General features: G+C 44.5%; 1 protein-coding gene across 2 annotated transcripts in view; it reads right to left on the bottom strand.

The window, feature by feature from the left end:
- Nucleotides 1–1,055: 1,055 nt before the first annotated feature.
- Nucleotides 1,056–11,393, bottom strand: part of MARCHF4 (membrane associated ring-CH-type finger 4) — a 100,892-nt gene continuing 90,554 nt past the window's right edge. For both annotated transcript variants that reach the window (XM_071747764.1, XM_071747766.1), the window contains exon 4: nt 1,056–2,836. In XM_071747764.1, coding sequence (XP_071603865.1) covers nt 2,475–2,836 — 362 coding nt within the window. In that variant the 3' untranslated portion in view covers nt 1,056–2,474. The remainder of the gene's footprint in view (nt 2,837–11,393) is intronic.

The following is an 11,393-nucleotide window of genomic DNA, read 5'->3' as shown; positions in this document are numbered from 1 at the left end:
CTGTCCCTTCGTCTGTGTATGCTCTTTCCTTCCCAAAACCACCATAATTACTCATCTCTTGGAATAAGGACAGCTTCCAGGACAGGCATGGGGGAGAGAGGCTGCTGTGTTTGCTTGCTTTGGCCAGGTGTCTCTCTACTGTGGATCAGATGTAGCTCTTCCATAGACCGTTTGTTGCAAAACCTTCATTCTGGGGGTAGCTGCTTTTAGAGATGATAGGAATTGCCCCTTCCCTCTCCCTCCACCCATCAACATTCCTTTCACCCCTCTGCCAAAAGCGCTCTTTGGTAGATAGTAATATTGGTCAGATAAAGGTACAGCAGCCTCAGGAACCATGCTGTTCCACATAGGTAGGTCCTCAATAAATCAGCTTTCTTGGCTGATGTTTCACCTCTCGCACCTTCTGCCAGAGAACTACCTGTTCTATTGCATCCAGATATTCAAAGGGACACTGTCAAGCAATCAAAATGAAAAATACAACCTGCCTCAACGTTGCAGAATGGCAAGCATGTTCAAACATGGAGGCTGAAAGTTGACACCTGCTCCAGTCCAGAAACACCTGACCCATGACAGCTGAGCTGCTGAAGGAGCTGAGGTGGCTTTCATTTGCCCTGGCTCCAATAGAAGCTGCAAGAGGTGCTGGTATGATGATGGAGGGCAGCTGGATGCAGCCATTGTGCAACGTTGCTCAGTGCTGCTGCTAAATGGATGCAGTTTGGCTGAAGTCCTTATTGTAATTTTGGGCAGAGCTGGGTTCAAGCTTCATCACTACAGGCTCATTGTTATAGGACTGCTAAGCTGTTGCTCCTCAGCTAGCTGATCTCCATGGTTTTTAGGGTTACACATCCTTTGTGGCAGTTGCACTGGAAAAACAGCTCAACCCTGTAGAGCTGGGACATATCCTCCATAGAGCGAGGACAGACAACAGGAAATCTGTAACATGGATTTTCTCCTGTTGCAGAAGAAAGGTGGAGAGGAGAAGGACAGGGGTGGTGAAAGGAATGGAGGAGTGGAGAGAACAATATGTGCCCAAATGGAAAAGGACAAACTTGGTAGGGAAAGAAATTTTATTTTGAAGCTTGTAAGAGAATATTACAAACAATGGAGAGTAAAAAAAGCTCAAACCCTAAAAACTATTTAAAAAGTACTTGACAGTGTCCCTTTAATATCCACATATGATTCAGCCATTGTGCATTGAAAAAGAATGTTCCTGAAGAGCAACTGGTACCTTGGAGGATATATCCCAGAGAAGGAGGCTTATTAGAAGTGTTACATATTTGATCAGCAACTGTGCTCCCTCTTCAGACTAAATGAATGGAACAGACTCTGTAATAAACTAACAGACTGGATGTGAAAGGCTCAGCCTACAAGAATGAGTGAGACTGTTGCAAATTGAGCAGTAGGGATACAGACACTGAAAAAAAAGAGATGTACATCTCTAATGCATGAATGTTTGAATCAGTACGGGAGCAGAAACCCACTGAGGTGCGGCAGCTCCTTGTGGTCAGAGTACAATGGAAGGAAAATAACCTGGAATGTCTGCATGGAAAATGATGTGTGTGAGTGGCAAGACTTGGATGCTGGACTTGAGGTTATGAAGGAATAAAACACAACAGTACTTGTGCTTGAAACACCAGTGGAGTGTTTGTACAAAATTTGCCAAAAATGCCTATAACATCAAAGAAAGGTCATGGAGAACCCTCCCCCCTCCCGGTTCCACTCTCACAAACCCCTTTTCAAGATCCTTATGAAAAAAACAGAATTTTTGGTGATATTTGAATTTTTTGTTAGATTTCCTTGGTGGGATGATTCAATCTCTCTGTAAATCAATACTGAAAGATATGCAGCCATTTCACTTCAGGTATCCTACGGTAAATTGAACAAGGCTCCAGAGTGACTCATGAAACAAACAACTCATAGCCCTGGTTAATCACAGTCTGGAAAATAAAATTGCTGGAAATAATTTGTTCCCTTCCTTGTTTTTATAAACCTCACATTGTGTCTGTGTGTTTGTGTGCACGTGCGTGTGTGTACGGGGGGTGTGTACAGAGCATTACCTATTCCAGGTAATAGGATTTGTAAGACATGCTAAACCGTCTGTTCCTCTGCTTCCCCAGAACTCTGCCTACTCAGTTTGTAGTCTGTATTGCACTTGTTTAGTTGGGTTTTTTTTTTTGTGATTTGTGTTGTTGCTTTTTTTTTTCTTTTCTTTTCTTTTTTTTTTTTTTTTTTTAAACTGGCTGGAAAACATTAACCTCTTTAGCATGAGTGTGCAGCTCTCCCTCCACCTGCTTTTTTTCCTCAGCTGGTCAGGTGCCACCTCTTGTATCTTGTGCAGTTACCGAAAAAGAAAAGGAGAGAAGGAAAAGAAAAAGAAAAAAAGAAAAGAGAAAGAAAAAGGCACACCATGCTCCTCTGCTTTGTGAGTTCTTTCTCTCCTCTGCTTCATGTTAAGGCCTCCTGAATTCCTCGGTTCAGACTGTCGTGACCCTCATGACGAGCTCTCTGTTACTACTAGACTGACTCCTCTGTTCGTGAGGCCTCAGGTGGCTGAGTATATGCAGGATGGTATAAGCACAGTGGTGGTCAGAGAGGGTGCCTGTGGCATGGCCGGCAGCCCGTGCCCCGCTGTCGGCTGGAGCGGAGTTAGTGGCTGTACCACCAGTGGAGGACGAGTGGGTGGTTTGGGAGGAAGGGCGCTGATTTGTCCTGGTCCCTGTCTTTTGTTCCTCCATGTCCTTTGTTTTGTCATAGTTCAGCACTTTCCACTGCTGATTGACCGCCTGCCACCGTTTAAAAATCCGGTAAACCGAGGGCCCTTCATGTATTATTAGACCTGGAGGGAAGGGGGGAAAGAAATAAACATAAAACAGAAACAGAACTTTAGAAAGAACAATAAACCTAACCCAGCATCCTGCCCCAACCCAGCTGGTTAGCTCAGCTCTCCCTCAGCCAGTGTCTATTCAAAGATAAATCAGGTATTTTAATCAGAAGTGCTCCTGCTAGGCTGTATCCTTTTCCCCCTGAATTAAAAGGATTAAAGTTTCATCTCAGCAATCAATAAGTGGATCATAAACACCGCAGACTGACTTAAGGTCTCAGAGCAAAACAGTATCTGTTTACCAATAAACACCCGAGGTTTATGCACCACTGGACTGGCTTTGCATGCTGCATAGGCATGATTCACCCAGCTAACAGCAGCACGTTTGGAGGGGGTGTAACTGGATCTGACGTGACAGTGACGTCTGCTGCACCAGCGTCATGTGTGTGCACAGCCCCAGTCTCTCCCCACACACACAGCAGACACACAGATGGAGGCCAGAGGCAGCAATTGAGAAAAAAACCCAAAACATAATAGAAAAGGTCTGTTTATACCTGTAATTTGTCATCCTAGGCAAAGTTTTGCTCAACTGCAGAGCAAATACCTCATTGTACATCATCTCTCTCTTCCAAGGTGCAAAACAAATTATCATTAACAAAAAAGCATGCACACAATGCATCTGTCCTGCTACCCACCTGCACAGACCAGAGGTGATGTCCTGGGAATGGCACTGGGCTGTGAGACACATGACTTCTAATTTTCTCTGCATTTGAAAGACAGTGGGTGCCTCAGGCCTTTCTACCCAGCAGCTACCTCACCTCCCAGCAGTCTCTGTCATCCTCCCCACCCTTGCTGAAGAATTTAAGGATTAGATAATGTTTTTAGTTGTTTAGATGTTGACAGTACCTGAGTATTAATCTCTGCTACTATTCAAGCTGCCAGGCTTTGGCTAGATGTAGTGAAATGAGGCAACCAGGTGCCACTAATTGCCAGGTAGTGGGCATGAGCTTGTGTTAAGCCCACCTGTGCCTGATTAGGGCGGGCCCCTACTGCCCATGAGCAGGATTAGGGGGCCAATAAAAGGTGAGGCTTGAAGCACAGGCTCAGCTCATTCCTGAGCAAGCCAGTGGAGTGGTTAGCAGCTTTTGGAGCAATAGCACTGATCCAGGCTGGTCAACCCTGAGGGCTATAGACTTAGAGCACTATTCGTGAGTTTCTACTGGAACACCTGGTTGGACCTTGGAGCGTTGTACCCTAAGAAAGGTTTGTCTTGCTACAGCTAGACCCTGTGAAAGTGCTTGGACCAGCAGTGACTGCAGCACTGTGTAGTTCTTATCTGCTGAGGCTGGAGGAAGCTGAAATGTCTCCTGTAGACTGACTAAGTCAATACACTGTAATGTAATTAACAAATTTTACTAGTGAGAGAGAGATTTATACAGAATGGTGATTGGGTGGGGTATCTGAGTCTTGTTTTGTAGCAAACTTTTGGCTAGGAAAGTGCCTATGTGCCCCAAGTAACTAAAACCTGATCAGCAGGCAGGACTGGGTCAGTTAGCACATGGGTAGCTTCATTGTTCTTAATAAAGGAAGCTTGGGTCAGGATGGAGATTATCAGAACCACTTCTCCGAAGAGTAGCTCTCATGACTATCTGTTGCAAGCATATTAATACAAGGGCAAAGCACAAAAGACCCCCAAGAAGTAAGAAGCAAAATCATAGCAAAACCAGGAGGCTGACCAGGCTAGTGCAGGGAGATGATGGTCACCACAGAATAATGTGGTTTACTGCTGTGCTTAATTAATCAAATGCTGTAGCTTTGCCCTCCACCCAGCATTTTCAGACCGTTCTCATGTCTGATGACAGGCAATTATTGGAGTAAATCTGTGCATATCCAAAACCAAAATATCTGAAGGTTATCCTACCTTTAGGGCTGACCTTCTCATTACTCACTGATGGGGTGGATCCGCCTGGGTTCTTAGGGCTTGCATCTGATTATACAGAGTTTAAATTCTAGCTTTGGTACAGATGGATTTTCTAGCTTCTCTGATTTTAAGCATAACCGGAATCCCTGCTGACTGGATTAGAGAATAATTTCAGCAGGATTCTCACACTCATTGTAATGGGGTGCTGAGCCTGCTTCCTGGATGCATAAGTAGTTGCATTAGTTATAGATATCTGATATAAATATAGCTTTGTATTTAATCTGGCTATTTTGGGACAGGGAATGGCATTGGTCACTACAGTATGGGAGAGCTCTTCACTCAGATTCCCATAGACCTGTGAGATTGCACAGCTATAATCCTTCTGGCTTTTCATAACAAACACCATGATGTCATAATAGAAAAATATGGGTTTTCCTCCCTGCTTTGAAACACAGTTGAGAATTCTGGTGTCTTCTGATCAAAGCATCAACCATAAAAAGCAGGACTCAGGAAAAGCCTACCCTAAAGCCTACTTTTCCAGCCAAAGAGACAAGAGCTTTGAAGCAGACCTGAAGTGGATCAGCCCATGACAAGGGACATTACATATATATTTAAATGAGCTGTCTGATCTGTAATGAATGAAACTCCATTCTGATCAATGACAGAGCCAATGTATCCCTGAGACCACTTTAAGCCTGGGATGAAAGATCCAAAATCGAATATTTTCTCCTTGTCTATGGACATAGAATCTCCTAGATAGAATTCTCCATAGAATCAAAGCCATTCTCTGTAGTATTAAACACTGAGCTGGGATTGTAAATCTATTCTTAATTACCTTATCACAAATATTTAATGTGCAGCCTGATTCAAGAGGGCTGTTTATAAAATTCTTGTTTGTTTGCCTTCTAATTATAAATGTTTATGATCTTATGCAATTAACTGTGATGCTGATGGATGGGTTGCTGAGTCAACTGAGCACCTGTTTTCTTAGATAATTTTGGTTTTCAAATATTTATAAAAGTACAAAATAACTTGTTTTCCTCTGTATTTACTGGGCTCTAAATTACTTATTGATTTTCCAGTGTCAAGCTCAGGAAGCTGTAAAATTAAAAAGGAACCAAGTGGATGGGTGGGCAGGGAGGCGGAAGTAACAGTGATTCATTTGCAAGAGTAAATGCCAAGAGTAAGCAAGAGTCCATCAGTTTATATCAAGCTGCAGGACACTTAATGATCCCATAGAAGCAAATTTTGTCTCCCTGAGATAAATTGGGATTGGAATTCCTCTGTTCAGCTCCGTATGTCCCCTGCCAGAAACACCCATCACTTGAGGCTCATTCTTGTTTACAGAAGTGAAACTTTTCAATTAAAGGCCAGACTTAGTGGGAAATCCTTCAGGAGGAACTGTATTTGACTAGAAGTGTCCAGTTAAAAGCAATTATTCCATAAGCCAAACACAGTTTATGTGGGGAAGATAGCAGGTTGGTGTGAACTTCTCTCTGTGTACTTTTCTCTTTTCAACAAATAAATGTCTATAGGAGAACTTTAGATGGATTCTGATAGTGGCCTTGTCCTTTTCCACTCCACACAAGCTTATCATCTTGCCCTCTTCTGCTTTACAAAACCTGTTCTCAATGGATCCTCTGTAAAACCACCTTTTTCCAAAGGAAAATCTTGGTGACTTAAATGTAAGAAGTATTGCTCTGGATTGCTGCCTGGTCCACGAAACCCTTTGTTTATGGTATTGGTGAAATTAAATTTCTGTGCAAAGTAGACACTGAAGATGTGCTGTTTCTACCCCCATTTTTTCATATAGAGAAAACAGTGTTCTGGATGGACATCAGAAGTTCTTGACATGAAAACTGTTGAATGCTGTAAAAAGTATTCAGGGGAACAATTGTATACACTTGTCTAGTTCTTATTTCACTCTTTTGTCTGTTTGTGGCCATTGATGTAAGCAGGCCAGCATTGGCCATTCTTACATCTTTAGACATTTCTACTTTCACTAGCTTGTGCCACAAAAAGATTTGCCAGTTGGCTCTGGAGCTGGAGACAGCACATACTATGTGATGGGGTCATTAACCCGGCAGCAAACCCTACAAAAATATTTCTAATGCCTCTGCTTGCACTGTCACATGGATGAGGTTGAGCTGTTTCCAGGACAAGCCAGCGAAGCTCTGAGCTAACATGGCAGAGCTAACCCAGTGCAGTGCTCTGATTTAACACATGCTGAATCTAGAACAATATGTACAGCAAACTATATTGATCTCTTTTCACTGTGTTCACTCAATCCATACAATAGCCCTTTCTTTTTTTTTTTTTTTTTTTTTCTCTTGTGGCTTTAGTATTACTGAATCCATGAAGTGGGTCAGATCACGGGTTTTCCCTGTGGAACTCTGTACTGTCCAGGCAGGAGGGACCAGTGGTTATCCTGGGTGCAGGGATTGCTTCCAAGAGCTGAGGAGCTGCTTTCTGCTTCACAGCACAGGCAAACACAACAAGAGGTTATACCAAAACTGCACATTGCTTACACTGGTATCTTATGCTTCCTTTCATTTATTACATATAGGAGGGTAGCCAGCACCTAAGCACTGCTCTTATGCAAAACAATGACAATAAATGATCCAGCCCCAAAGAGCACAGAGCCTGGTCCCAGACTGGATTTAAAGCCACAGGTAATCAATATCAGTACAGGCTGCCTAGGCAAGAGTTGTGTTGCTGCAGTCAGTGCATGCCCACAGCACCTGGGAGAGCAAGCTGACAACTGCTGACACTGGGGAAACACCCCCCATTTACCCTAACCCACACCATCACTTTTATCCCAGAGCAAGAATAATTGGACTGTTTCTCTTGCAGATGATTGAGATGCAGTCTGCAATACTGCTAGCACTGGTGAAAGAAGTTTAATTTATATGTTCTACTGTTTGCCATGGCTAACCCTGAGCTTATGGACTTATAAAATGCAAGAGTTAGATAGGGAGCATGACCAAGGGTGAGGTACCATGGCACAGAGGCACAGCTCATGTCACTGTAGGCTTTCTCTGAACCTTGTAATATCTGTGTACACCACAACATGATCCATGGGGGCAGTGTCTGTGCAAGAAAATGTTCTTGGTTCTGAGGGCAGACTCATATAGGCTGTGTGCAGTGGCCCTTTGTCTCTTGGGATTAGTTGGGACAGAGATGCGTTGCCATCAGCGTGCTTGTGGCAAGACTGGTCAAGAGAGAGGTCCTCAGCCCAATGGCTACAAGAATGAAGACAAAGCTAGACATAACAAGGACAACTGTTTTTGTGTCTCTGGATGGGCAAGGGAGCATCAGCTGCTGTACCACCACCCTGTGAGATGAACTGCTGTGAGACTCCAATCTGGAGTTGCAGTTTCCCAGAAATGACAGTCACCTTCTCTACACTGTCAGCCTCTGCTATCAAGTGATCTTTTCATCAGGACCTCCAGCTTTTAATTAACCTTCCTCTTATTCCAACACTTGCCATGTGTGTTCTTGAAACAGACCAGAAAATTCTTGGGGCAGGAACTCTTTCTCCTGATTACCAGTAAAGAAATCACCAAAAAAAGGCTTCTGCTGACCACAAGTGCAACATCACCCCTGCACTGTCACATTATCTACAGCAGGAAAAGTCACAGTCCATTCCAGCTACTTTGTCCTGCTTTTCATAAGGTCCCTGTTCATGTCGTCTGAGATGTCACCTCCTGTTTCCACCTTCTGTAGCATTCTCCTCTTTGGTTTCCTTTCCAAATGCAGGTTCACCTCAGCCAGAAAGCTGTCATGCTTTAGCCTGTTTCTGTTGCCTTCATCACTGGGTGTCAGAGGAAGATTATGGTAGCTGTGATCAAAGCTCACTATGCAGTAGTGGCTCATGCCAAAGCAAACCAATCCCCCTGGGAGGTAACACTTTCATTGTTGGGTTTTCCCTCTCTTTACATCATTGCATACGCAAAAATTTCAAACCTTTCCTTCCCTTTCTGTGAAATGTTTCTGGTTTTCTGCCAGTCTCAAATTCCCTCACTTTTGTTTCCAAAGCTCCAGGAGCTCAGCCCTCACTTATCTCTTTGCTTTAATCTCATCCTATAAGCTCCATCCTTAGCTGCCTTTTATCTTGACCTAAGAGCAGGAAAGTAGTTGTACTGGTTCAGACAAGGGCTCTGCCTATCATAGCACCTGCCTCCAGCAGTGGCCAGAAAGTGGGGTGTGAAAATAAAGCTGAAGAGTGACAGAGAGGCTCTGCACGCTGTTAGGGCCACACCTAGGCACAGATGGTCTCTTTAGGCTCAACTATGTTCCCCAACCAGAGGTTTCTACTGTAGTACAGTAAAGTGGATTAGCTTGTGCTCTGCACTCTGCATTTGCTTCCCTACCACTTCCCAAATTTCTGTAGTCCCCAGGAGGTCATTCCACTCCAAAAAGCATTTTAGAAACAACGCTGAGTCTCTGCCACACCCCAGCTTCACAAGTGCCTGACAGTACCTGAGAGGAGTCCCACTGAGCTCCCACTGGACCCCTCCAACCCATACTGCTTTTCAATGCAAGCCCCTGTACCTCATTCCTCATCCATGATGCAAGATAGACCTTGGTAATAAACTGGGAAAAGAAACACAGAGGAACTTTTTCCCGCAAATATGAGCTGGGAAAGGGATACCTGGTACCTGACATCCCTCAGCACTGTGGCAGGGTCAGTTCCAGATAAATATGATTAGTACTTTAAACAACCCAGCATCTCCAAGAACCAAGACTCAAGACTGCAGAGCTGCAATCTGCAGGCAATGGGGAAGAGGGTGAACTGGGGAGTGGGGAGAGGTAGAGTCATAACCGGAAGTTACGTTGTGGCACCATCAGGACTATGCACTTGGGCTCATTTGGGAGGGGAGACACGACACTGGGGTTGACCAGGTGGGGAATCAGGTAATGCCCCCTCTCTCAGCACTCCTGTTCTCCACCTCAAAGATAAAGAGGTTCTCTTTATTTTGCCCCCCCAACACCCCCTTTCCTGCAAGTGAACTCCCCAGCCAGGGGCAGTTCCCAGAGCAGAGGTGCACAGTCAGCACTGTACACATCATTTGCTTGTGATACCCTGATGAAATAAACTGGTTTGCCACAGAATCAGTCTTCAGCAGTGTGACTGCCTAGTCCAGCTTCTTTTTTGAGATTCTGATTTCTCCTTCCTAAGGGTAGGGCTTTGCACTTCTCTTCATTCAGTTCCATCTTGTTGATTTCTCCAATTTGCCAAGATAATTTCAAATGCTGAGCTGATCCTCCAGAGTGTCTGCAGCCTTTCCAAGCTTGGTATCATCCAAGTGAATTTTATAACAGCACTTCCTATTTCATTACCTGAGCCATGAATGAAAATACTGATGAGAGCAGAGTCTAAACTAGTCCTCCTTGAAACATCTTTCCAGTTTAGAGCACACCTTTGACAATTACCAAGAAAGCAGTTTTTCAATTGGCTATACACCTGCATTATAAGTATTTAATCTGCTACCTAATTTAATTTCCCTGGTTTGTTTAAAGGAACCTTAAGGCAAAGCACCAAAAGCATTGCCCAATCACAGCATATCAGACTGCTTCCTCCTTAGCCACTAGTACAATTGCTATCCCACATTAGATATGGTTATATACATCATCTACCTGGACCTATGCAAAGCATTAACACTGTCCTGTAGAACATTCTGATCTCTTAACTGGATTTGATGGATGGGCCACTCATTGGCTAAGGAACTGGCTGGATGGTCACACCCAAAGAGTTGTGATGAATGGCTCAGTGTCCAAATGAATGTGTGTGACAAATGGTGTTCCTCAAGGCTCAGTACTTGGACCAGTGCTGTTTAACATTTTTGCCAGTGACATGGGCAGTGGGATTGAATGCACCCTCAGCAGGCTTGCTGACAACAGTAATCTTTGTGGTGAAGTTAACATGTTGGAAGGAATGGATACCAACCAGAGGGACCCTGACAGGCTTGAGAAGTGGACTCATGCAAACTGCGCAAAGTTCAACAAGGCTGAGTGCTTGGTTCTGCATCTGAGTCAAGGCAATCCCATGCACAAATACAGGTTGGGAGGAGAGAGGATTGAGGGCAGCCCTGAGGAGAAGGACTTGGGGGTGGTGGTGGACCAAAAACTTAACATGAGCCATCAGTGTGCACTTGCAGCCCAGAAAGCCAACCATGTCCTGGGCTGCATCAACAGAAGCACAGACAGGCGGTCAAGGAGAGTGATTCTCCCCCTCTACTCTGCTTCTGTGAGACCCCACTTTGATGTGGTGCTGTGTCCAGTTCAGGAGCCCCCAACAAAAGAGGACATAGAGCTCTTTGTGTCCAGAGGAGAGCCATTAAAATCATCAGAGGGCTGGAGCACCTCCCCTGTGAAGACAGGCTGAGGAGGTTGGGGTTGTTCAGTCTGGAGAAAAGGAGGCTCCGAGGTGACCTTACAGAAATGTTCCAAGATCTGAAGGGGGCCTACAAGAAAGATGGAATAGGGCTTTTTACATGGGTGTGTAGCAATGGTTTAAAACTGGGAGGGGAGACTTAGGCTAGACATTAGGAAGACATTCTTTCCTGTGAGGGTGGTGAGACACTGGCACAGATTTCTCAAAGAAGTTGTGGCTGCTCCCTCCTTGGAAGTGTTCAAGGCCAGGTTGGA

The sequence above is a fragment of the Heliangelus exortis genome, chromosome 6 (genome assembly GCF_036169615.1).
Source record: "Heliangelus exortis chromosome 6, bHelExo1.hap1, whole genome shotgun sequence".
In the NCBI taxonomy this organism is placed as follows: domain Eukaryota; kingdom Metazoa; phylum Chordata; class Aves; order Apodiformes; family Trochilidae; genus Heliangelus; species Heliangelus exortis.
Note: the sequence above shows the minus strand (reverse complement) of the source record. Positions and strands in the feature narration are given on the sequence as shown.